This window comes from Solanum lycopersicum, chromosome 5 (assembly GCF_036512215.1).
Source record: "Solanum lycopersicum chromosome 5, SLM_r2.1".
Taxonomy (NCBI): domain Eukaryota; kingdom Viridiplantae; phylum Streptophyta; class Magnoliopsida; order Solanales; family Solanaceae; genus Solanum; species Solanum lycopersicum.
In genome coordinates, this window is record NC_090804.1 from 69,054,444 (window position 1) to 69,080,448 (window position 26,005).

The 26,005-nt window shown below is 34.9% G+C and overlaps 4 protein-coding genes across 4 annotated transcripts; 2 read left to right on the forward strand and 2 right to left on the reverse strand.

Annotated features, from left to right (window-relative positions):
• Nucleotides 1-2,413: 2,413 nt before the first annotated feature.
• Nucleotides 2,414-11,485, forward strand: LOC101258754 (uncharacterized). The gene is made up of 11 exons (XM_010322999.4): nucleotides 2,414-2,578; nucleotides 3,406-3,527; nucleotides 3,626-3,798; nucleotides 4,763-5,187; nucleotides 5,266-5,311; nucleotides 6,137-6,480; nucleotides 7,431-7,855; nucleotides 7,964-8,192; nucleotides 8,422-8,583; nucleotides 8,660-8,748; nucleotides 10,998-11,485. The coding sequence occupies exons 2-11, from the start codon at nucleotides 3,415-3,417 to the stop codon at nucleotides 11,143-11,145; spliced, it is 2,154 nt and encodes a 717-aa protein (XP_010321301.1). The 5' UTR covers nucleotides 2,414-2,578; nucleotides 3,406-3,414; the 3' UTR covers nucleotides 11,146-11,485.
• An 829-nt stretch (nucleotides 11,486-12,314) lies between these two features.
• Nucleotides 12,315-17,190, reverse strand: LOC101265925 (uncharacterized). The gene is made up of 8 exons (XM_004239582.5): nucleotides 16,726-17,190; nucleotides 16,295-16,430; nucleotides 16,137-16,206; nucleotides 15,943-16,036; nucleotides 15,248-15,461; nucleotides 14,761-14,902; nucleotides 13,814-13,984; nucleotides 12,315-12,678 (listed from the first exon to the last, which is right to left on the reverse strand). The coding sequence occupies exons 1-8, from the start codon at nucleotides 17,003-17,005 to the stop codon at nucleotides 12,487-12,489; spliced, it is 1,299 nt and encodes a 432-aa protein (XP_004239630.1). The 5' UTR covers nucleotides 17,006-17,190; the 3' UTR covers nucleotides 12,315-12,486.
• Nucleotides 17,191-19,155: 1,965 nt separating this feature from the next.
• Nucleotides 19,156-21,495, forward strand: LOC101265336 (serine/threonine-protein kinase SAPK7). The gene is made up of 7 exons (XM_004239580.5): nucleotides 19,156-19,705; nucleotides 19,780-20,010; nucleotides 20,095-20,187; nucleotides 20,261-20,353; nucleotides 20,498-20,602; nucleotides 20,689-20,787; nucleotides 20,973-21,495. Exons 1-7 carry the CDS (start codon nucleotides 19,586-19,588, stop codon nucleotides 21,300-21,302), a joined length of 1,071 nt encoding a protein of 356 aa, XP_004239628.1. The 5' UTR covers nucleotides 19,156-19,585; the 3' UTR covers nucleotides 21,303-21,495.
• Nucleotides 21,496-21,533: 38 nt separating this feature from the next.
• LOC101265642 (protein OPI10 homolog) lies at nucleotides 21,534-25,925 on the reverse strand. Its single transcript, XM_004239581.5, has 3 exons — nucleotides 25,555-25,925; nucleotides 22,369-22,501; nucleotides 21,534-22,264 (listed from the first exon to the last, which is right to left on the reverse strand). Exons 2-3 carry the CDS (start codon nucleotides 22,469-22,471, stop codon nucleotides 21,804-21,806), a joined length of 564 nt encoding a protein of 187 aa, XP_004239629.1. The 5' UTR covers nucleotides 22,472-22,501; nucleotides 25,555-25,925; the 3' UTR covers nucleotides 21,534-21,803.
• Between the last annotated feature and the right edge of the window lie 80 nt (nucleotides 25,926-26,005).

A 26,005-nucleotide genomic window follows, 5' to 3' on the forward strand; every position in this document is an offset into this window, starting at 1 on the left:
TCAGTATATACTTTTTATAGTATATTTATGATGGGATAATGAATTTGTGTCAATGACAAGTGTGTATATTTGATACACATATTTATTATTGTTATTAATATATTAAGATTTAACATTATTCATTTTATGTAACTAACTTTGATATACTCGTAAAATTATAATAAAATTGATCCAACATTGACAATTATTAACACAAGGAAATTTATTCATGTAAATATACCAAAATAACATCGTGGTTTGTGACATAATTAATTTTAAGAATAAATAATGAACATTTAATTATAATCACACTTTACGATAATTGTCTACACCTCTTAAGAAACTATAAATTATATAATAATTTACTATGTCACACTTTAAATACAATAAATGCAAAGTTTTGAAAATGTAATAGGAAAATGACTATATAAGTTAGGAGTATAAAATTATCCACAAATTTCATAAAGTAGAAAAATAATGTTAAACATTTATTTTTAATATAGTGAACAATTATTATTAAAAAGTAAATATTTTATTTTTTAGACAATTTACCTTAATCGCTATATTTTATCATAAAAATGCTAATTGCTAGCATTTCATTCTTCATATGCATATTTGGCAAATCATATGAAAATAATTAATGGTAATCTCAGTTTTGGTCAATAAATCAAAAGATTGTGTCCCTCAAACGTCTTGATATAATTTTCGTTTTTGATTCAAATATCTTATTCTAATTGTTTGCATGGCATATAATTAATTATTCTTTCTGATTTTATAACAAAAGAATTGTTGCATCTCTTCTTTTTTTGGAATATTTTTAATTAAGATTATTTCGTTCTTTTAACACTTTATGATAACTTTTTTAATGTGCAACAATTCGCAAATTACGTAAAAAAATGTCAATTACATTAGATAAATCTTATGTAATGAGCACATTATTAAATATCATATTAAGATTGATTTCGATCCAAATCTCATGGGAGACTCATCTCCCAACCACTCAAACATGCCCTTACGGGCAGATGACTTTGTCTTTCGTATATATAAATAACTATACAAATAAAAGATCTCTTTTAAGCTCTAAAGTATCCTCTTGGGGTAACTCTCCCCCTAGCTCGGATGATTTTATTTCTAAATTTATTCTCTAGTTATTTTATACACTCTTTTCAATATCTTCATCTATATATGCACTTATCTTCAGATATGAGAGTTCTTGATTGACCAATATTCTACCACATATAATATAGTCGATGTAATCACCACTCTATAGAATTTATGTTTAAGAATTGATGATATTCTTGTCACACACAACAAAATATGTGAGCCTTCATTTATCCATCTCAGTAACGACCTAATCCGTTAGTGATATTATTAGTTTTCGGCCTAGACCAGCACAACTTTAAGATACATCACCAATGGGTAAGACTTGCTTACTTTTATATCAATATCTCTCATATATTTTGCCGATATGATCAAACTTCTTGTGTTAAGTTGGGGTGTTACAATTTCGTCCCGATTTGATATATGACATCTCCTTTAATCTCCCCATTACCTTAGATAGCTGAACATTGATACTTGAAACTTATTCTCTTGTGAATGACCTGAGAGTCAAGTGTCACATCCAAGCCCGCTTCATGGGACATAGCAACGAATTTATATTCTAAGTACTTAGTGTTGGTCTTAATCAACTTGCAACTTTTTAATTTTAGGATCTGTCTCTAAACCTCCAATATTATATTTATTTCGATTCATGTCTCATTAAATTCTATATAATCTGGAAATAACATACGCTATAAACATCATTTTTGATGCACCCCATCAAAATATACATCCTCCAAGTAGATAAAATTAAACTAAAAGCATATCCACAACTGGAAAGTGTTATGCATGACCTCTCAAACTCCTGAATTTCGACATCATCATATATGCATCCGTAATCACACTAAAGTGCTTCATGCACACCTTTATCAACTTCCAGACATCTTCATAAAATCTCTAGCAAGACTTTGTATCTCCTTAGAAAGTTTTATTTAACAATATTTCATATATAGCTAAAAAGATTGTGCATCGTATTACATTTTTTTTTAAATATTAACTATATATTTGCACAAATAATAATACATACTAAACTATCATTTTTTATGATTTTCGTCAGGATGTTCAATCACATTGAAGCTCGATTAAGTTCAAATTCACGTCGAAAAGTCTCGCTTTGGAGGTAAAACAACAAAGAAGACTCCATACCCAAAAAAAACTTGAACTTTGGTTAAGCATGAATGAGTATTTACAACTTTAACATAATCCAAATCAGTTGGTTTAATGATGAAAGAGTTCTTGTCACTTCACGGTAACCCTACTTCAATTGTGATAGGGGTATTTTTGTAAAGTAAATCCATAAATAAAATGTAAAAATAGTACTAGTATAAATTGTGTTCCTAAGACGAGGGAATTGAACAACATATATAGAGAAATAGAGAGTATCGGCAAACACGTCCCAAACCACCACCGCTTCCTCTCTCTTCCACCATCAACTTCCAACACTCGTAAAACTACCCGAATCTCAAACAACCCATATCCCCACAATCTTCTTCTGAATCTGGTAAACCCTCTTTTTCCTTCATAATTTCTGCTATTTTCACGCAAAATCTTGAATACTTCACTGGCGGGAAATGTATTTTCTCCACTTTTTTCTTTGTTGAGTGAGATGAATGTATCAATATTGTAATTGGGTTTTTTTTGATTTGTGCATTTTAATGTAATGCTTGCTTATTTACATCAGTGTCAGGTCCAAAAATGTAGTGTATTTGGTATATATGCACGCACGAGCTGTTAATTTATTCGATGCTGTTTTGGGGGTTTCAGTTTTTCTGATTTTGTAGGGTTTTGTGTCATGAGAATTTTGGTACATGTAATTCTTGTATATTGTCTTAGCATGAATGTCATAAATGTCGGATCTTTATTAGAATACAGTAGTGGATTTATTTCTTGCAGCAATTTTGGGATTTTAAAATCTTTATATCATAAGGTTTGTCTAATGTGGAATTTCATGTAATGCTTTTTTAGCTACATCAGCATATGTGCAAAGAGATGTTGTGCAAGAGATTTTAAAATCTTTATTTCATAAGGTTTGTCTAATGTGGAATTTCATGTAATGCTTTTTTAGCTACATCAGTAGTGAATTTATTTCTTGCAGCTATTTTGGGATTTTAAAATCTTTATTTCATAAGGTTTGTCTAATATGGAATTTCATGTAATGCTTTTTTAGCTACATCAGCATATGTGCAAGAGATGTTGTGCCTCAGAATATTTGCATGTGGAAGCCGTGTGAATGTGTTCTTTGTTTTTGTTTTTTTTTTTGGATTTTTTATGTATTGATTTTTATAGGGTTTCTGTTGTGTTTTCTTTTGTTGTTTTCGTACATTGCAGGGACTGAAGATGCCGTTATTTAAAAGAAAGCCATTTGCTTTGGCGGAAAAACCAAAGGATTTGAAGCCGAATGAACTCGTGTTCCAAGTTCGGTTTACTAAAGAGATATTTAGGGATTATGGGTAACCCTTCAAAAGTCATGATTTTTATTGAAATTTATGATATTTTCCTTTTATTTGTGGTATTATTCTAATTAGAATCACTTTCCCGAAAAATGTAGTGAATATCTGAGACGAATAAACCTGTATCGCCATAGGGTGTGGACATGCAAATTGACAGGAAAGCATAACTTGACGTATGAGGAGGCTTTGGTTTCAGAGAAGAAGGCTGCAGAAGAAGTTCAGAAGTTCCCTGAGGAACTAGTGGCTCCAGTTCTTCGCGATGTGCAATTTAGTATGTCAATGCATCTTTTAGCTTCCTGAATGACATGGTTTTCTCACCTAACTAAAATTCTATTGGTGTTTTTACTGCTAGAGATGATCTTAGTTTTGCTCTCTCTTTTGTTTCAGTTGAAATACTTAATGTCCTAGAATTATGTTTTAAGGTTCTGATATCACGGCATTTCTGAATCCCAACAAGAATGGAGTGCAAAGCACTTCATTGACGTAGTTATCTTATCATGTTCATGTTTTAGCCTTGTGTCTGCGAGTGGAGAGCACGACTCCATGGTTTGCTGCTGGAATAAATGCATCTTGTTCCAGCTCCAAGGATCAAGTGACTAATCAAACTAGAACTAGGTTTTTCCAATTTAGATATACAAACACCAAGCTTATCATTGAGCAGTCCCAAACAGTACTTAAAGAGAGAACATTTATTGAACATAGCTGAAAAACAAGGAGTAACTACAAATTGCTAGTCACACTTCCACATTCTAGATCATGAAAGTGCAAGATTCACCTGTCAATGCTCCGAACACTTGCTAGTGTAATTGCGTTATACATGTTCTTGCGTAAGTGTTGCTTCAGTATGTGGAGAACATTAGTAAATTTCGGTACAAACTGATGGTTTTGCCCCTTGCGTAGCAACAACAACAACATACCCAGTGTGATTGCACAAGTGGGATCTGAGGAAGGGTAGAGTGTACACAAACCTTACCTCTACCTTGTGTAAACCTGTAAGTTAGAGAGGCTGTTATTAGTAGACCCTCGGCTCAAGAAAAGCGTCATTCAGCATTACCCATAATTGAGTTCTTAGTTTAGAATTATTAGAATTGAGGATTTTGCCAGCTACTGTTTCAAACAACTATGCATATAGATGTGATTGGATTTGCTTTTGTGTTGCAATTCTTGTGTTTTTTTACATGTTCATTCTCTTGTAGTTTCTGTGTTGATGATTCTTGGTAATGACTGAATTGCAGGTATGCTCAGTTTAAAAGATCTTGGGGATGCTGTTGCTCAAAAATTACAGGGCTGTCTTTCAGAAGGTAGTGAATTATATGGAAGGAAAAACGATCATGTATATTCCTGCAAAATCGAGAGAGTTGTGAAGGATGGTGAGAAAACTCGTTATGAGGTTGCATGGCTAGACAAATATGAAAGAATGCCTGAGGATACAGCCATCGATGAAGAAGATCTGATTAGGTGCAAACTGCGATTTAGTAGAGCTTTTCTGAAGTCTTTTATCAGAGAATCTACATATCGAAGTATTCCTTGGGTCTTGCATGAAAGATTGGCAAAGAAGCACGGGATTCCAACTGATCCTCCAGATGATCTTAAGGACCAATTTTCTATGCAGGATGGAGTGGTTGTTGTAAATAGGAAGAGAAAGAAAAGTGAAGATAGTGTAAGTGCTCTAGTAACTTTTTATATACTGTCCTGTTAATTTTGTCGCTTTTATGTACTAATAGTCTTGTTTATTCAGGAAACTAAAGAGAATGGCTTCCAAGATCCCTACGAGATAGGAAGAGGTACTGCTGATAGATGCTGGCTTGTTATTATTTACTTTCTATTGTAGAGAGTTGTTTCTTCTACTTATTGGTGCTTACATTGTCTAGTCTGATCAAGGATACTTGCACTGCACACAAGGTGTAGCCTAGTGGCCAATGAAGTGGGTTTAGAACCATGAGGGCTCAGGTTCAAATTCCAACAGATTAAAAAACATTAGGTCTGGTACCTGTTGATACTGGGAGGTGACAAGTACCTCGTGGAATTAGTTGAGGTGTGTGAAATCTGGCTCGGACACCACGGTCATCAAAAAAAAGTCTAGATTAAGGATACTACCTCGTATTTGTGAATATTTACTTAACTAAGTTGCATGAGATCCTCACATTATTACACATCTTGTAAATGTTACATTCTTACTTGAAGTTTAACATCTTAGGTATATCAGGTGCTGTGACACATTAGTTTTACGAAAACATGAATAAATAATTTTTTATATGGAAAATCTTGAAAAGATTAATTACACATGTTGGACATCACTTACTTTTCCCTGACACAAATTGTTATGCAACAACTTGAATATGTGTTATGTTTACTTGAAAAGTTGAAAAGAAAAAAATGTTTACTTGGGAAGTATTATATCGGCTTAGAAATGTCATGTTTACTTGTAAGTGTTACATCTTTGGGATTTTATAATTTAACAGAATCATTTATTTGAAGAAAGCTACCTCTTATTCCACCTTTATCCTCACATGTTGGAACTGGTGGGTATGATGTGGAAGCATACTTCTGCTGTCTATTTTCTCAGGTTCCATATAAATGATTTTTCTTCACTGCATTGACATATGCAGAAGACAAACTGAAGGCACAGTCCACTAGATATCCAATCGACGATCTTTTGGTGCAATACACAGAGTTCGATAAACAGTTGGCTGAACGCCCTCCTCCATGCAGGGAATTTAACGTCCCAATGGAATGTGTAGGGGATCATTTGATGGTCTGGGATTTCTGTACCTCATTTGGCAGGTTATTGCACCTGTCACCATTCTCCCTTGAAGATTTTGAAAGGGCTGTCTGTCAAAAAGGCAGCAATATTGTTCTCATAACCGAATGTCATTCAGCCCTTCTTCGCTTACTTTTGAAAGATAACAGTGAGTATTCCATAGCTGTACAGAAGAAAAGACCAAAGCTGAAGGTAATATATGAATCCTGTTATGTTCTCTTCCGATGGTCACGAATTCTCAACTTTTGAAAGATTTGTTTTTTTCTGACATATGATTGATTAACCTTTCTTTAAAAAACAACTCTTGAAGGATTTATGTTTTTTTCCCCGGACATATGATTGACTAACCTTCTTGTGTAACACAATCTTATGAAGTACCATATATTGTGAACTCTGATGATATTGATATATATTATCTTTAAAAGGCAAAGTTGGAACTTGTCCTGAAGTGAGGCAAGCTCCAAAAATCCTGGGGGGGGGGGGACTACTGGAGGGAGAGAGTCTCAAGGGTTCTCCAATGACTCGATGCTGGGTGGGTGGGGGATTTCATGCCCCTGCATGCGTAGTGTTTTGGATGTTTGCTGTGATTGGTGTATTTTCTTTCTTTAACTTTTTAAGGTTTTTGACTATATCTTGTCTTGTATAATATGTTTATGATATATTTCTTGGAATTCGGTAATTTGTATACTGTTGAGTATCTATGTTATTTTACTAAGCATGTAAAATGATATGATTTTATACTGTTGTATGTATTACCCACAACTAGTCATAATTTTTGCTACTTTCAATATAATTAATTTTTATAAAAATGTTTCTCATGGATATATAACCTCTTCATTATAGGCAAGATGCGCATGACCTGAAAATAATATTTGAAGCTCACATACCTTAGTTTATAACCAAAAAACAGAAGAAATCAATTGAAGCTCACAACTGAAATTCGAATTTATGCGTGCACTTCTGATACTAAGATAAATTTATCAATGTATATATTTGCAAGTTGACTTGTAAATCAGAATATGTTTGACATATTTTACCAATGGTTATATTTTTTCTCTTACAATGCGAGTAATTATTTTTTACATTTCTTTGTTGAACACTGATAATTGTCTTACCTAAACCTTCCCTTTTTTACTTCCCAGATTACTTTAATCACCTGGACAGAGTATTTGTCTGATTTTTTGGAATTGATTGGTATTGTTGAATTGACTAATCATGTTGCAACAATTAAGAGGGGTCACTATGGCCTTCTAGATATTAAGGCCAAATTGGCAATCTTGCGTGAACTGGTCTGTCGAGTCCTTGAGACTGACTATTTTAAGGAGAAGTTGGATGAAGATATTGAAAAGCAGTATGCACTTGCAGCAACAAGGAGAGAGGAAATTTTGGAAGAATCTAGGAAGAAGAGAGAAGACCATTTGAAAATCCAGTCTAATGGGAAGGAAGCAACAAAAGGGCGTGGCAACTCCTCAGATACTGGGAGTGATAATCACCTCAGAGAGAATGGAGATATGCCAAGTAGCAATGGCAAACAGACATCTCCATCAAAACATTCATTAGAAAACAGGTTTACTTTTTTGTACTTGAAGTTTTTCTGGAATTTGGATGGTAACTTCATGATGTCAGTTTCTTATTTTCCGTTTTTCTCTGTCTCTTGTTGCTTCCTGTCTGATAGTGAGAGTGAGCTAACAATCTCCTCATTGAAAAATTCTAAGAAGAGAAAGGTTGATGTCAAGAATTCTACAGCAAAGATGAATGCTTCCTCTAAGATTGCTTCTGATAAATTGATAAAGGATGAAGGGAAGGAAACGTTAGAAAACAGGAGTATGGACCAAAGAGCTGCTCACAAAATGCGGAAGAATGAGATAAAGGAGCATCTTGAAAACAGGAGTAAGGAGCAAAGGGTGAGTACCCTCTCCTCTCTCTATCTAGCTCTCTGGTTCTCTTTCTTCTACACACAAGCATGTTGTCTCATGTTAAACGACAAGTTGACATACTGAAGTTTTCTTACCTAGATGTCTGTTGAAATGGCTTCATGGTCCGCAATCTGAACAGTGCAAATTGTGACTCAACATGAATATCTTTTACTTATATTTGTTAAAGATGTGTTCCTTGTGTGTCTGTGCATTGCAGAAAGAATATCTTGAACGGGAAATAGAGAAAAGAGTAATACGCACCAATCCATTGGGAAAGGACCGAGATTATAATAGATATTTGTTTTTCCGTCGTGATGGAAGAATATTTGTTGAGAGTTCAGATTCTTTAGAGTGGGGCTATTACTCTTCCCAGGAGGAGGTATAGATACTGGAACACATTTTCCCTTATAGTCTTTTCTCAAGTTGTGATGATGTTCAACTTTTCCTTGTAACAGCTTGATGCGCTGATTGGATCACTGAATGTCAAGGGTGAAAGGGAGAGGGCTCTTAAAAAGCAACTCGAAAACCTCTACCACAAAATAAGGTGAGTTGAACTTCAGATGAAATACTTTAATTTGCCTGTATTCTTTAATTGGAATCTTTAATGGGACTTATAAGGAGACCACATGCAATTGAACTTGGTGGTTGGTATTAGTCTCGACTGTTGTGGATTACAGTTACTCTGAGGTGAGCTGAACTTATAAAAATAAAGTGAGTTTAAACTTTATTTTATTTTATCTGAATTTTGGAGGCAACTTAGAAAGAGCCCATAATACTAAAATCATGTGAGAACTTGGTTGGGTGGTCTCTATGTCGTGTTGTTTTAAGCTACGGAATTGCTATATCCTCTGGGCAACTGTTATTAGTCTATTGTCATGTGTGTTTTCTGCTTACATGTATGACATTTGCTGTTAATTATGTTTAAACTGTAGCCATGATCTATTTAGAAACAGTAAGAGAGGCACAATAAAACCCATTGTCCCTTGGTATTTAATACTGATACAAGAGAGGTGCACCTAATTATCATACATAAGCTTCATTTGATTATTCTCTCGAAACTCTAGTGCACTTATGCAGATGGTCTTGCAACTATATTTTGTTTCTTGCTTTTCGAGACACTAAATTTCCTCTTAACTAGAATGGTGTATCCAGAGGTACGGTGACCCTGCCCAATCTGCTGATATCCTCGATGTTCGTAAAGTATTTTTTTTTGGAGTAGATTTTCTATATCGAATAACACAAATAAACCTTATTCCATTGACTCATAAGGAGAATTCGATTACTGACTCACAACACTTGCTGGGTAATCGATGTTAGGTCGAGTCACAATGACTTACTTTAACTTGCCTACCTACTTTCTACATCTTCCACAATCTGAGGTCCCTTTTCGGATCCATCGGAGTATCAATAGGAATAGGTCTACAATTCTTTATTCATGTCTCCTCAGGAATATAAGAACATACTTTTCTCCTCCTCAAAAATAATATAAGAACATACTTTGTGAAATGAACTTTATCTGGATTCATCAAAACCTCAATGCCTGAAAAGTAATATCAATTGATCTAGGTCCTTGGTCTGAAAATGTCGAAAAGGTTATTCTTCAAGTTGGTACTTTTCTTTTCATCATTATGTATGATGAGCATATCATCAACACAGATCACTAAATACATACACTACTCCTGAGGCAATAAAACAAATAAAGATCAGTCTCTCTGGGAGTCATTATCTCACTCCTTTTGTACTCAAATCATCTTTATTCTCTCTTCCTCCTCGTGTCTTTGGAGCACATGTTTTGTCCATAACTTCTCTCCAGGGAAAGACGAGTTTGGTATTTGTGCTATAAGTGTAAGTACTTACATTATTCAAAGGTTAATCCAAGATTGAATTGTGAAAGCTAGCGCGTCCATGGGTGTAAAGGGATGTCGGTGCTACTAACTTTTACTCCCCAGTACCTTATGCATTGTTGGCATTGTTTTCGTTGAAGCTAATCTCTACTTTATAGCTTCTTCTGTACAACTAGGCATTCTTGAGACTCTTTCAACTTTTAGCAGCTCCGATTGTTTCTCCTTCATTTTCTCCCCAAACTCCATCTACTTTTCCCGACTCCATACAATTTGCGAATCTCTAGATACAATCCATAGGCGGTTGGGGCATATGATAATTTGCCCAAAAGTTAGAAAATGGTCTGTGGTTTGTCCAAAATGTTTGCATTAGGCTGTAAGTCATGTTAACCCAGGAAAGCATAAACGATCTACATTTCCTCATCTAATAATTGTGTAAGAGTTTCCTTTTCATTTGTTTCATTATGATGTCCGCATCCCAGTAGAGTTGGTCAACTCTGGGATTTCAGTATTTTGTTTATTGTTGATGATTACTTTTTGTTGTCAAGGACAGTTTTATTGGTAAGTTACCAAGCTCGTACGGTGATCATACCAGACTCAACAACTAACATAAAACATCAGACAATCAAGTAGCCCATCCTAACAAACTCAGGAAGATAATTTATTGCCTAACACTTTATAATTAAAAAAATCATATGTAGATCCACGTCATCTAATCTACTACAATTATAGCAAAAAAAACAAATTTGCTAACATGTATTCTTAATTCTAGATGTATGTTTCTTTTTCCTTCAAAGTATGCATTGTTCCTCTCCAACTAGATGGTCTGAAGATGCATATGGGAATAGCCTTCCAAATCTGTTTCAGGACTCTTGAGGTCTTATATCTTGCAATCATTATCTTCAAAGGTTTTTTCTTCATCTCTGAATATCTCTGGTTTAACTTATTACAGCTTGGAACTTCAAAAGAGATCGAAGGAGGCTCAGAAGGCAGAAACAGACGATGCTGATGTTCGGAGATCAACCCGTGTCCGTGCTCCACCAGGAGATAATCCTGCTCTTGCCTTCTTGAAGTACGTTAACAAGTGGAAAGAAGACTAACCTAGAAAGTTAAACTATGGCAACATACACTGCTGTTCAGAATTGGTATTGTAGTCACAGCTAACCATCATGCCGAGATGAATATATAGGGGAAAAGAAATTCGTCCTGCATTTTGTTGAAATGACAGTTCATTTTTTGGCAATTGAACCCTGGGCAATTTGGTTCTTTTTCATTCCTGTGATTATGGTACAGATGAAAGGTTACTGTTCCAATTTTGTATATGATGTTCATCGGCTGGTACTAACATTAGTATCATAATATCCTTTTTCTGTTATAGCAAGTTAACTTTAATAATTTTAATGTGATTACTATGAAATACTTTTTTTTCATTCTTATAAATTTGGCAACTTACTCCAGGTATAGGCTATTGTTAACAAATGGCATCCTGTATCAAATAAAAGTTTCAAAAAAAAAAGATGGGAAAATCAACTTCTCATTCTTATATCTATCCTCTATAATATCATCAAATCTGAATAATGAATGTTAAATTACTATTAGTATCATCTATATCTTTCACATTAAAGGGTTTGTGATATTTTTAAAGAGTTGTAACTTTTTCTGATGAGTTATGATCTTTTTAAAGGATTGTGACTTTTTTATAGGGTAGTGATTTTTTCGAAGAGTTGTGGCTTCTTCAAAGATTTATGATTTTTTCGATGAATTTTGATCTCTTTGAAATGTTGTGACTTTTTTTAAGGATTGCGATTGCTTTTTGTTAAGGCACCATAAATAGTTTACCATATACTATCCTTTATAGGCTGTAAAAAGAAAATACATTCAAGTTTTCTATTCTTCTCTTCTTAAAACCTCAAATATTATTTACAAACGTTACAATCTCAAAGTTGAGTAAAATTAGAACATTCCATAATATGAATGTTGAATTAATGTGATACTCGAGGTAAATCATCCAATTTAGTATATTCTCTATATGTTATATCAATGATTATTTATATTAAAAATAAAAACACATACAAAACAAAAATATAACGCACAATGGAGAAAGAAAGGGAGTAGAAAGTTTATTTAAAGATTAATTTTAATAGTGACTAAATATTTATTTAGCAAAGGTTATCCTGTGAGGGCAGGGTGTACATAAGGAGGAAAAAGGCCAGTACAGAGTTGCACTAAATAATCAAATTGGAGATTAAGCTATATTGCACCAACAAGATTTCTGAGAATAACGTCTTGGGAACCCCTGTTTCAAAATGAGTTTTATTACTTTCGACACATATTTACAGTTTTGTTTCATTTAACGCCAACAGTAACGTTTGCTAGCGCTAGTAGATCACCAGAAATAGAAGTTCACATGAATGTTAAAATGAGTGATGTAAGTATCAAATTTACATTATTTCAACAACAGCGCGTCCAGCAATGGTTCCCTGATCAAGATCTTTGTATGCCTGTGGAGCGTCTTCAAATTTGCAGGTCCTTGAAACAGCAGCAGATAGATTGAATATGCCACTCTCGGCTAGTTTAATCAGCTTAGGGAGATCTTGTCTTGCTCTGGCTCCATAGGAGCCAATTACTTTTATCTAGCATCACAATATCAAACGTGCTTAAACTCAAATAAGACAACACAATAATGCTCAGAAAAATATACCCTTACCTAAACATAATATGGATTTTCATGTTCCACTAGAAGATTTAATACCCAATATAATAAATGAAAGACTATTTAAACCTTTTTCAGTGAACTACAAACTTTACTAGTTCATATCAGTATGGCATTTACTATCAGACCACAGACTAGGCCTAGGCCAAACATATTTACCCCTTAATATCTTCATTCTTACAGAAGTTTATGTTTTGAAAAGTACAGAGAAGTAACTAGGGCAATCATTTAAATTATTGGATCAATGGTAGAAGAAGATAAAGAGGACTGCATAGTTTCGACGGAAAGCAATATTCCGTCAGAAGCTGCTATGATATTCTCCCACAAACAAGCTGATAATTGTGGAGAAAATTCGCCATGGAAATGTTATGGATACTAAAGCGCCTATCATGGTGGCCTCTTTTGGGTGGATTGTCAGCAGAGTCTCTTGTTTAACCCAAGATAATCTACAAAGGAGAGGCTTCACTTTAAGTAACAAGTGTTATTTATGTGAAAATGGATTGGAATCTGTTAATCATCTGTTTATTCACTGTATAATTGCTAACCAATGCTGGGAGCTGTTCCTGAACCGGTGTGGGGTTACTTGGGTTACGCCTTCGGATATAAGAAGCCTACTAGTCAGTTGGCAAGGGTAAAAGATAGCAGGGAATCAGAAGAAAATACGGAGGACCATTCCAGTATGCATCTTCTAGACCATCTAGAGAGGAGAAATGGTTGTTTTGAAAACATATAGAATCACATCTCAATCATCTTCAAAATCTGTTTTCTATGGGTTCAGGAGGTGCTTAGAGGAAAGTATGGCTCAGTACATGGGTTTCCTTAGATTGCTTGGAAAAATGTAACTGGATGTTATTTCTGTAGGCATTGTCTGCTTCTGATACATCTTTATGTACCAGCTTGGTACTTCTTTAATAAAACTTTACCTTTATAAAAGAAGTATGTGCCTATTTCTTTGAATGCTATAAATTTGACTTATCAAAAAGAGGGAATGGATCATTCGTGTTAGCAGATTGGAATTGAGAGGGACAAGCAATAAACACACAAAAAGTACATACCTGTCGTCGCACTAGGTGGTTGATATCGACCTCCCCCTTAACACCAGATAGTGTAAGTCCAATCATCACAGCTTTGCCTCCATCGCGAACGCTTTGCACACATTGTAAGAATGTTTGTGGTCTTCCCAAAGCTTCAACAGCTACGTCAACACCAGAGCCTCCCGTGATGTCCTGTACAAGTTGAATAGCTGATCATATTAGTTTAAGCAGTCGCTTCATGTGCGTTTGTGGTGTCATCATCAAGGTTCCAAGGCATAATTTCCCTTGCCAATGAGCCTGAGGGGTCGAGATACTAAAGCAAATAGTATTTCACATCGTAAAAAGATTTCAATTTCTTCGTTCATATATTTGTCATTCATGCTTATAATTATTAGTCTCGGAACTAAACATATGTATTATTATGGAACCCATCTCACCAATAACAAATAATTTAATACTACAAGATTTTACTCAAACAGGATTTGAAGACTGGATTTAACAAAATCCACAGAAAATGCATAAGCTAGAGATGAACATAGTGCAGAAACAGCCCTCTTGAATACACAAGTTGGCCGATGAATTCAAGGCCAAAATTCAAGAACTCGTGCAATCAGAACTTATAGATCTCATTTGGAATAATTTCACTGCTCAGTTGCACAACATTTCCTATAGTTATCTACAGCCAATGTTGCTCGGACTCCTCAAAAATGTAACGGGTGGGTAGGATTCTCCAAAAATAGTGTATTTCTTTTAGAATCCAACACGGGAGTGGCATCGAAAGTGCAGATTCCGTACAACTTAATCTACAGCACAGCGCATACAGATATACTTTTGGGCCTTGGCCTTAATGTATATTGGCATACAAACCCACCTCTTTATCTAGAAATCAGAATTGAGTGAATACTATATGGTGTTTGATAGTTTAATTTGATAGTATGAACATAACAGGTTAAGGGAGAAGTCTATACCTTGATTGTCTTCACTGCATCCACCTTTGATGCATTTACACAATGAGTGGCTCCAAGGAATTTAGCTTTCTGCAATTTCTCATCTTGAACATCTACAGCAATAATCTCTGACGCCCCAAATGCTCTTGCTATTTGCAGACAGCTATGCCACATTTTCAGGTGATAAATCACAGCAGAAAATCAGAATAGAAGTAGCAAAGCTTAACTCAAGATGCCCATCCACAGGATAGTAGAGGTAAGAATGAATAAAGATGGAAGTATGAAGAAGAAACACGGTATAGTAAGGAAATCAGTTGCAAATGCATAAAAATGAAGAACAGAACTTGAATTGAGTAAATTATTGAACTAAAATGGAGGTTACTAGTTAGACATATAGAGTCCCACCAGTATTCAGGCTGCAGGCATAATGTGCCCATGTCAGACACCCTAAACATTCTGTTTTATTCATTTCATAGTTAAATCAAATTAAGACGATCCAAATTTTTACCTTGAGCCAACACCTCCTATACCAATCACAGCAATAGCATCACCTGGGCGCACCTCAGCAGCATGAGCCATAGCCCCATAGGCAGTAAAAACTGCACATCCTAAAATGGCGGATTCTGTGTATGGTAATGAATTTGGTAGAACAGCCAATGCATGTGCAGGAACTACACAGTATTCAGCTAGACCTCCCATGCTATACATATACACCGGCTTACCTGAAAGATCAAAATATGAATATTTTTTTTTTTTGGAAGGTAATGTTAACCACATTAAGCAATTAAAAGTTTAAGACCACAGTAGAAGAGAAGAATCAGGAGGTGATGAATAATGCTACAAAGTTTCCATCATATATGACTAGTCTAGCAACCATAGACAGCCTAAAAAGCCAATCTGATTATGAGCCAACTTAGCTGTTCAGATAGCCCATAACATTCATACTTATCAAACATATCAGATAATCAATTGTCTCAACACAAACTAGTTGGGGACCACCCCATGGAGTTTTTGAACACTTATATAACTTTTGACAAACATTGAAAATGTCAATAGAAAGCATGACGGGGTACTATTATTTTTTTTTGATGCATGTTGCATTGAAGAAGCATGCTGCACCTGAATGCTTGATAAGACCATATGTTTAAACTTGAAACTCAAATAGAAACCAAAAAACTTTGCAAGCAATAACAGCCTCCTTACCACTATTACGGAGGAACAGTCGCGTTTCCCCATCATAAAGGGTTCCCTTCGCTCGGTTGTAAGCAAAGAAATCCTCACATAAGTCATCTTGACCCTGTGTTCATTAGATAATTATGGTATCACATAAATTGGCATGACCGCATCAATATGCGAATATTGTAGGTTTTATAGGAAACAAATCCACGTATTGTCACCTTAGAGCAGAAAGAACAGCTACCACAAGGCATGATGAAAGCTCCAACAACTTGAGATCCCACAGGAAACCTGAAAAATATAACAAATTCTTCTCACCATTCAATGGCAAGGAAGGGAAAACTATAGTATGTTTCAAGAAAACCCATAATTGTTTAACCTTTCAATGATTTTACTGTCTGAGAGCTGTCCGTGTTCAACCACTTCACCAGTTATCTCATGCCCCACAACACAAGGGCTAGCGAATGGAAGTTCACCCTTTATTACATGCAGGTCAGAGTGGCAGACCCCACAAGCTGTAGCAAACACATGAACAATAATTTTAGCTATCATATCCTTCTTACATAGATACCATTTGCATTAGCATGTTGCAATCAACCTTAGACCTACAATGTAAGCTTATAAGGATAGATAAAAGTCTTGCTCATCAAATAAGTCCTTTCTAGATTGTCCAAAGATTGCAACTTTTACACAATTTTCAACTCAATGGATGATGGGGTCACTTAATTACCACAGAAAGAGGCATTTAGCATAGAAAAAGAAGCCAATGTAAGAGGAATATTAAAAAAAAAAAAAAAGCAGTGACCTGACCTTTAGTTTTGATGAGAACTTCATTAGCTTTAGGTCGAGGCATATGGAAATCTTCAAAGGTGAGGGGTTTGCCTGGTTCCCAAAACACAGCAGCACGCATATGAGAAGGACCACCACTTAGATGGTAGTAAGAGGCCTCTGATGGTGCTGTACTATTCTTCTCCGATTCAAAACTTGAACAAAAGGATCGATTAGTGAAAGGGGTCGTTGATCTTGCTAAAAGTGCAATCTTTGATGATGTGCTTCGAATGGCGCTGCGAATTATGTGAGGGAAAGACATTGTTGATCCTTTGTTTTTTCAACTACAGATTCAACGATGGAATGGGACTTGTTAGTATTTTAGTATTACTATGAAATTAATGGATAAACATTAAGATAAAATATTATTATTATTATTATTATATATCAAGAATGGAAGGAAAATATATGATACCAAAATAAGGATAAAGTGCCTAATATATCACCATAGTTTTGCAAGCTGAGTCACTTTTATAACACCTCGCAAATTTTACACACACATTTGCATTGTGAGGAATATAATACAAAAGTTTCAGGTTTTTGTAATTAGGATAATTTTGGGATATGATGTAATTGTATGATATTTTTGTGAGTTATATAAAAAAGAATTAATTATGTCGTTATTAATATTATTTTTGTTTATTTTTAATTGATATAGTTTTTTAAGAATCAAATAATAATAACTTTGATGAATATTTTATAATGTATTTTTTCATATGCAAAAAATTAAAGTTTATAACACTTTTCACATAGTATTTAAATATCTAAATTTTTGTTTAATATATAGAATTAATGTAATCTGATTCAACTTTGAAATAGTCAAATTGACTTTCGAAAATGCAACATCAATTAAAAGTGGACAGAGAAAGTACTTGCTACTATTAATAAGGATGACTGGAAAAGAAATTAGCCCTCCGGCCTCTCCCACTTATTTAAAGTGAGACATTACGCGATTATTTACTATTGTAATTTTTTGTATTTTATATCTAGTCCCCGTAAGTTGAAGCTTTGTCATGTCTAATCTACTTACTTCCCCTAGCATTCTTATCTCTGCCACATTTTTCTTTTGAAGTTGAGCATTTTTCTGATATAACAATACCGATCTAACCACTAGTCATAGAACCTACCTTGAATAATGGACCCACGATACTTAAAACTTCCTCTTTTATATATGACTTATGCAATGATGTTCACTTCTCAACCTTTGTCTCATGCATTACATCACTAAACATAGCTCCATGTACTTAATTATGGTCCTACTTAACCTAAAACCTTTAGACTTTAGTGTTTGTCTTGAAGCTTTAAACCTTTCTTTAACTTCATCACACGTCTCGTCAATTAATATTATGTTATCTGCGAAAAATATGTACCACAATGCCTCACATTGAATATGACATGTCATTTCGTTCACTATTAAGGCAAATAAAAATGGGCTAAGAGTTGATCCTTGCTGTGACCCCATCATGACTAGGAAGTGATCCAAATCACCTCCAATTGTCTTAACCCAAATTTTGAATCCATCGTACATGTCCTTAATAGACCTAACGTAGACCAAATATTTAAGTCTCTCTTCTTGCCCTTGGAATCTTCTTACAAGATGCATGGCTTTTGTAATTGACCATCATGACATGAATGCAAATGGATTCTCGAAGATAATACACCCCTACTCATCATCATCTTTATCATCCTCCCTTAAACTTGTTAGTAGCTTGATACTCTGTAGTTATTGCAATTTTAATTATCGTTCTTGTTCTTGTATAATAAAACAATTGTACTATATCTTGATTCTTATGATGTTTTAGTCGTCTTAAAATAACATCGAACAATTCAATCACCACCTATACCTTCCTTGCTTGGATTCTTACAAAAATACACCAAAATGGAAGATGTTGTATATCAGAGGACTTATAATGTCAATAATGCCTAAGTTTGAACAAATTAATAATGTAGAATAATAGGGATATGGAAGTTTTATTTATTTTTATTCAAAATAGAAAAGAAGAGTATATATACATAAGACTTGAAACAGAAGCATAAAAAGAATATAGATAGAGACAGAGGCAGAGGCTGGCGGCATCTCTAACTAACTAACTTTGCCACAGACATAAGTCAGAAAATTAAGCATCTTACAGAAATACGTTAGCTAATCACCGACTGGAATAAGCACATTTTGTGTTCGAATTTCATATCTTTATTAGAAAGTGCTTCAATTTAGATTTAACGAGACTCCTATATATCATCAACTACAATAGATAGCGAAAAAACATAAAACCTGCTAATGAGAGTAACATGATCATGTTGAGATGGATTCATCGCTATAGAGTATAGTATGAATATGTCCGATTGACCACTAATAATAATAATAATTGCTTAGCAGAAAAGATATACTAATTAAAAGTCAAACCCACTAGCAGAAAAGAGCGGCGTTTTTATAGATCCAAAGCAAAGTCTCTTCTAACTTTAATTTTCATTGATCGTATTGACGTTCCGTTCGTTGAGATATAAGTTATAATAATTTTTTTAAAAAATAAAAATAAAATATATATAGAGAGATTAATGTTTTCTTCCCCACTAGCTGATTGATTAATTAATTAATTAATATATAAATGGAAGTGGTGATGAGCGTGGAATCCCATACCATTACTCTTTACTCTTCCACGTGCTCTTCAGTAGTGTACATGTTAATATATATTAATAATCATAAGGGTAGGCTTGATGAACTGTAACTTACCTTTCATTTGTGTATATATCTATATGCCATGCCAGTTGCCAGATTTAATCAGTATCCCTATAAATACATGAGCTGATCAATCTATATACTTACAACCATTCTCGAGTGAAGATGCAGAATTACGAAGTTGTGAAGGAGTTGGGATCTGGTAATTTTGGTGTGGCCAGGCTGATGAGGCACAAAGAAACAAAACAGCTTGTTGCCATGAAATACATTGAGCGAGGGCGTAAGGTATCTTTTTTTCATACCTCTGTTGTGGTTATATATTATATACTAATTTATTCGTTGTTTTGGTTTGGTTGTAGATTGATGAGAATGTTGCGAGAGAAATCATAAATCACAGATCATTGAGACATCCAAATATTATTCGTTTCAAAGAGGTGCTATTAACATCAACACATTTGGGCATAGTAATGGAGTATGCAGCGGGTGGTGAACTGTTTGATCGCATCTGTCAAGCAGGGAGATTCAGTGAACCCGAAGCTCGATACTTTTTTCAACAGTTGATCTCTGGAGTCCATTACTGCCATAACATGGTACTTACTTTGTTTTTCATTTCATTTCTAATTTTAGTACTTTGCATCAAATTCGTCATCGTCTTTCACTATATATATATACAGCAAATCTGTCACAGAGATCTGAAATTGGAGAACACACTGTTAGATGGAAGTCCAGCACCTCGTCTTAAAATTTGTGACTTTGGTTACTCCAAGGTACTACGCTTTTATATAATCTTTAGCGCATATATATCTCTCTCTCTATATATTAATAACGATCGAAGTACAGTCATCTGTGTTGCATTCACGTCCCAAGTCAACTGTTGGAACACCAGCCTATATTGCACCGGAGGTTCTATCGCGCCGTGAATATGATGGCAAGGTATTTTTATAATAAAATAATCAAACATTATTGGACCTTATCGTTCAAGTTAATTATTATTTCTTCACTGATCAACTAGTATGTCATTTTATACCTACTCTACCTGTATACTCTATTAAAAAAAGATGTGTTTTTTTGTATTAGTCTGCAGATGTATGGTCATGTGGAGTGACTTTATATGTCATGTTGGTGGGAGGATATCCTTTTGAAGATGTAGATGATCCCAAGAATTTCAGAAAAACTATTTCAGTTAATTATATTCTCTCTTTTGAAGATAAATTTATAATTCTTATAATCTATTTATTAATTAATATATGATTTTTTTTGTTTTCCAGAGAATAATGGGCGTTCAATACAAAATCCCAGACTACGTCCATATATCTCATGATTGCAAACACCTTCTTTCTCGCATTTTTGTCGCCAGTCCTGCCAGGGTACTCTATCATTCATGCAATAAATAATCTTTTCATTTATGCTTTATAATAATGACATGAACATGTATTTTTTCACTTAGACCTTATTGTAATAATAAATAAAAGAATGTCTACTTGTTCAACTTCAAACAATTACATTGAGGTCAAAGGAATAATGTTACTAATGTATGATATATGTTGGGCAGAGAATCACACTAAAAGAGATCAAGAATCATCCATGGTTTTTGAAGAGCTTGCCAAAAGAACTTACAGAAACAGCTCAAGCAGTGTATTACAAAAGAGACAATCCAACATTCTCCATTCAGAGCATTGAGGAGATCATGAAAATTGTATCAGAGGCAAGAAATCCAGCACCTCCATCAAGGCCCGTTCCGCACTTTGGATGGGGAACTGAAGAAGAAGAAGAAGTAGTAGAAGAAGAAGAAGAAGAAGAAGAAGAGGAGGATGAGTATGACAAACAAGTTAAGCAAGTTCACGCAAGTGGAGAGTTCCATATCATACATGATGATGCTTAAGTTCACCATTTCTGATTTTCATCTTCTGTACAACTAATAACAGCACTTGGCCTGTTTCCTACCATCAACAAACTTAACAAAAATATTACTAGTATTCCTTCCTTGTATTGAGATTGCAGATCAAATGCTTCTATCTGAAAGCTTAATGGAAGGATATATGCCTACTTCTTTCTAAGAAGACATTATACTTAAACACTTACCAGAAATGGGGTTTTTCTAAATAGATATTCCTTTTGAACACAAATCTCTGAACATAATTAGCACAACAAAGACGAGAAAAGCTGAGTTTACACCCTTCTACTGGAACTGAAATGATAAGATTGTAATTCATTTCTAATGATCAACATTAGTCAAAGGTTGTCGCCCAAACTTTTAACCAAATACTGAACAATGGCATACCACAATCCTACAACAATTAACTCATTATATTCTCATCACAATCCTCCAAAGAGAAAACAGAGGAACCTTCATACATGAAGATGTCCTTACCAGCCATCCCAACTATAAAGCGAAGCCCTTCAAATATTCTGGATCTCGCTTTGCACGTTCTTGGAATTTCTTGAACCAGCGATCCAATATATCCATAGGCACCACCAGCTTACTGCCATCCACTCCACAAAATGACTGCATAAAATTGAATAAATTCTCGCCAACTTTCAGTGCCAACCTCTCAATTTTCTGCCCTGCAGCCACATCAAGGGAGGGAAGTGTTGCAAGATCCTCAACTGAAATACCTATCTTGGCAGAGATTGGAGTTGCATCAGCAGTGAGCTGCAGTTGCCCACCGGGCTCTGGCCAAGGAAGCGACAGCACAGCAGAGGGTCGAGTCAGTGTGACTGCACCACAAAAGAGGAAAGGTGAGCCAGGGGATTGGATATACACAGCGAGGGCCTTGTCTGGTGGCAGCGTGAAGTTGTTGAGGAGGAATATGCAGACTTCACGAATCGAATCATACGCTTCCCCTGCACATGTAATGCTAGAACTGTCAAGTGGAAAAGTACACACAGTCTTTTCTGATCAGTGAAGAATGATTAAATTATCTCCGGGTTTTGGTTATGGAACTCACCAACAAAGGTGTTCATGTCAAGGACCCAATGGGTGGGGTCTATTTGAGCAAAGGTGGAGATATCCATAGGGAAGCTTCGATTTGGGAACACTACTCCAAACATTGTTAATGACTTTTTTCCCTTGTGATTTTCCTGAGGAAGAAGAAAGGAACCACAGTTAGAATATAGATTTCCGTAGCATCCAACGATCAGAAGTTTCGAATTGACTCACAGTCAAACACGATAAGAAGTTTGTCTTCGCCACAGAACAGCCGAGATTGTAATTTTAGGCAAAGATTACAAAGTAGTTTGAAGTTGCTTACTTTGTGCTCAACACAAAAACACTGAGCAAAGTAATACTTGCCCAACCTCGAGATAATTTTTGCAAATGCACAATGAAAAGAGCAAATCTCATATATTCTTGCAAAACAACCCCAAAAAAGAGTACCATCTGATACTGCTTGATGGCCCAAACTTACTTACAGAACTTAAATCAAATAGTGCCAGAAAAGAAAATCAGCCAGCAATCTCAGATCTATGACACTAAGCAATCAGAAAGCACAATGAATCATGAAGGGTAACCAGTTGGATCACCAACTACATAACACTAAAAAGCCCCAAAGGTTGACATAATGCCTCCTGTTTCTTGAGTCCCATAATCAGATTGCAAACAAAAGCTACAAGTTAGTACACAGATACAGTTCAATTTACAGTCGTAAGTAGTAATCTTGATCCTTGTTCAGTTCTCAATGCCAAAAACATCAAAGTATGTCGAACTAAGACACAGAAGTATAAAACCAAAAACATGCAAATAACTCACAAAGAAATAAAAAGGGAACTCCTGAATCGGCATACAGCTTTGTGTTGACAAGCTGGATTTTCCAGGAAATTGCAAAAACCATGCAAACTCTTCTGCCTACCGAGTAAAACTTCTTCAAGATGGACTTCAAGGAAAAAAGCTGTCTAGTAAACTGACCCCACATCCGGTTCAATTTGCATTTATCTCGATAATTCCACCAGGTACCTGCTGGTTCCCACCAACACAAGTACCGGGTAACTATGCCAGCTTATGCAGCTTGGAAGCACTAGCTTTATTCGTCCTGATCTCCAAGGTTTACACCCACGTTATACACCACTTCTTCAAAATCCACATTCCCTTGTTCAAAATTCAGGTACAAACCTAGCTCTAGCACAAACATCCATATCTTGTACCAAACTATCCTAGCTCCATGAGAAGTTATTTATTAAAAATTGTCATAGAGTAGAACGTCCATTCCCCAAGAAATCTCTTTCACAATATAGACTAAAACTGTAAGCAGGAAACAAAAAAATACAAGCAAACATTTTATATAGCACCATTTTATATATGCAAGACGAGAAATCTCAAAGGCAGCTGAGAGGTTAGTTTCCACCTTGAACCATTTTAGTCAATTTAAAAATGAGTTTAGCTTGTAAATATTGATGGGGTAAAGATCAGTAACCCAAAAGATCTCTACAAAAATAAAGATTCTTTGTAGGAATAATAATTAAATCATTCAAGATATACCACCTTTATAATCTATGCAAGCTAAACTACCAAGTGGAACATTCACTCTATACCAGATAATGATGAAGCTTACTCAGCCAAAACCCGCAAAATTTCCAACATATCCAAGTACCATAACCACATGAGGTGATCAATTCGATCGGGCACTCACAACATATTTTCATTATTCAAATCTTTGAAAACACGAAAAAACCATTGTTCAACTCTTTGGCGGCATAAAAAAATAAAGCTCTGCCCTCGTTATTTTTTTTTTTTAAGAACCAAAAAGATTTGTGCCAAAATAACACAAGTCATTTGATGGTCAGAAGCAAATTGAAAGTTAAGCAATGGGAAGCTATTTTGAGACAGCCTGAGAGCTGAGCGACAACCTTGTTTGACATGCTTTTTCCTTCCAAAGTGAAATAATCACTCATGAGCTAATCGCACTTGACATACTACCTCACTCGATTAAGCTTTTCTTCTTATACGCAGAAGGTTTTGCTCTCATACAGCGGGTTTTCCACTTCATTCAGTTACATTAGGGCTGACACAAAGTCGATCTAGATATGATTCTTTTTTATCGCTTCCTTCCTGGAACTACCTCCTTACTTAGATCGTTAGGTCCCCAATTCAAACTCATAACAGTTGGATTGCCTGGGTATGGAACTCTAAACTACAAATGTGATCTAGAAAGAGTCAAATCTAGTCTTTTGTCTTTATCCTTCAACGGTCTCAGCAAACAGACTGAATCGTGTGCGAGAATCTTTCGTAACCCAAAAGAAGTAGTTTTCTCTAAAAGCGGACTTGAAAAAAAAGTAGGCTTTGACTTGGACAATGAAGTAAAAGGCTTGACTTCTAATGTTTTTTCGGGCTCACTTGAACGATTCGTTTTACTGAAAAAGGAGTCCATATATAAAGATATTTATACTTCTTTTCAAATACGGAAATATGAAATTCATATTCATGTGGCAAGTCAAGGCCCTGAAGAAGTAATGAAATACTACATTTAAATGCTCATTTACTCTGCAATTTAGACAAAAATGGAATTGTGACGCTGGGACGTTGGGTAGAGATGGGTGATATTTTAGTAGGTAATTTAATAGCCCAGGTCGTGAAAGAATCTTTGTACGCCCCGGAAGATTGATTGTTAGGAGCTTTACTTAGTATCCAGGTATCTACTTCAAGAAACACCATAAAAGTAAATCAACCAACTACAGCCTCAATCCCAAATCAGTTATATGAATTGTCTGTATCTATTCATTTTACTTAAAAAAAAATTGACAATTAAAACTTTTAAGGCAGATTCTTGATTAAATTATGCTGAACTGACATACAACACCATAAAAGTAAATCAATCTACAGCCTCAATTTTCTATACCTATTCAGTTATACTAAAAAAAGGTTTGATCTTTAACACTATTAAAGCAAACCCTTGACTAAATATTTCTAACACTGACATACAGCACCATAAAAGTAAATCAATCAACTACAAGCTCAATCCCAAATCAGTTAAATGAATTGTCTGTACCTATTTAGTTCTACTTAAAAAGGGTTTGATCTTTAAGACCTATAAGGCTAAATTCTTGACGAAATTAGGCACTTATTTCTAACAGTGCATACAACACCATAAAAGCAAATAGATAATAGCAAAAAGAAAAAGGAGGATGTTGAGATAGTGTACCAAAAGTTGTGAATTAGTCCAGCGATGATAGCAATTCCAGAGGCTTGCAAATGAAAGAGTTCTAAGCTATGAATGGCCGTATCCTTTTGTTTTCAAGATTAAAGGTAGGTTTTTTTTTCCCTTTAAATTTCAGAAACAAAGATTGAAGACCAAAAAAAAAAAAGTGGACATTACTAATATTTGCATCGACCAATATTAATTTATATATTTTCATGTGGAAGAAAGAGTGAGTACACATCTTGTAAAGTCTAGAAAGGTCTAGAACGTTTGGCTCAATATGAGGGGTAACATTAAGACAAATTTCATAAACCAAGCCATTCTAAGTGCTAATTAATCAATGAAATGATTATGGCAATAAATATATATACAGTAAGTTGTTTGAGGTTAAATTTTAAATATATATGATTTGATTGGAGAGATAATTATATTTAGGAGTAATATATTAATATAT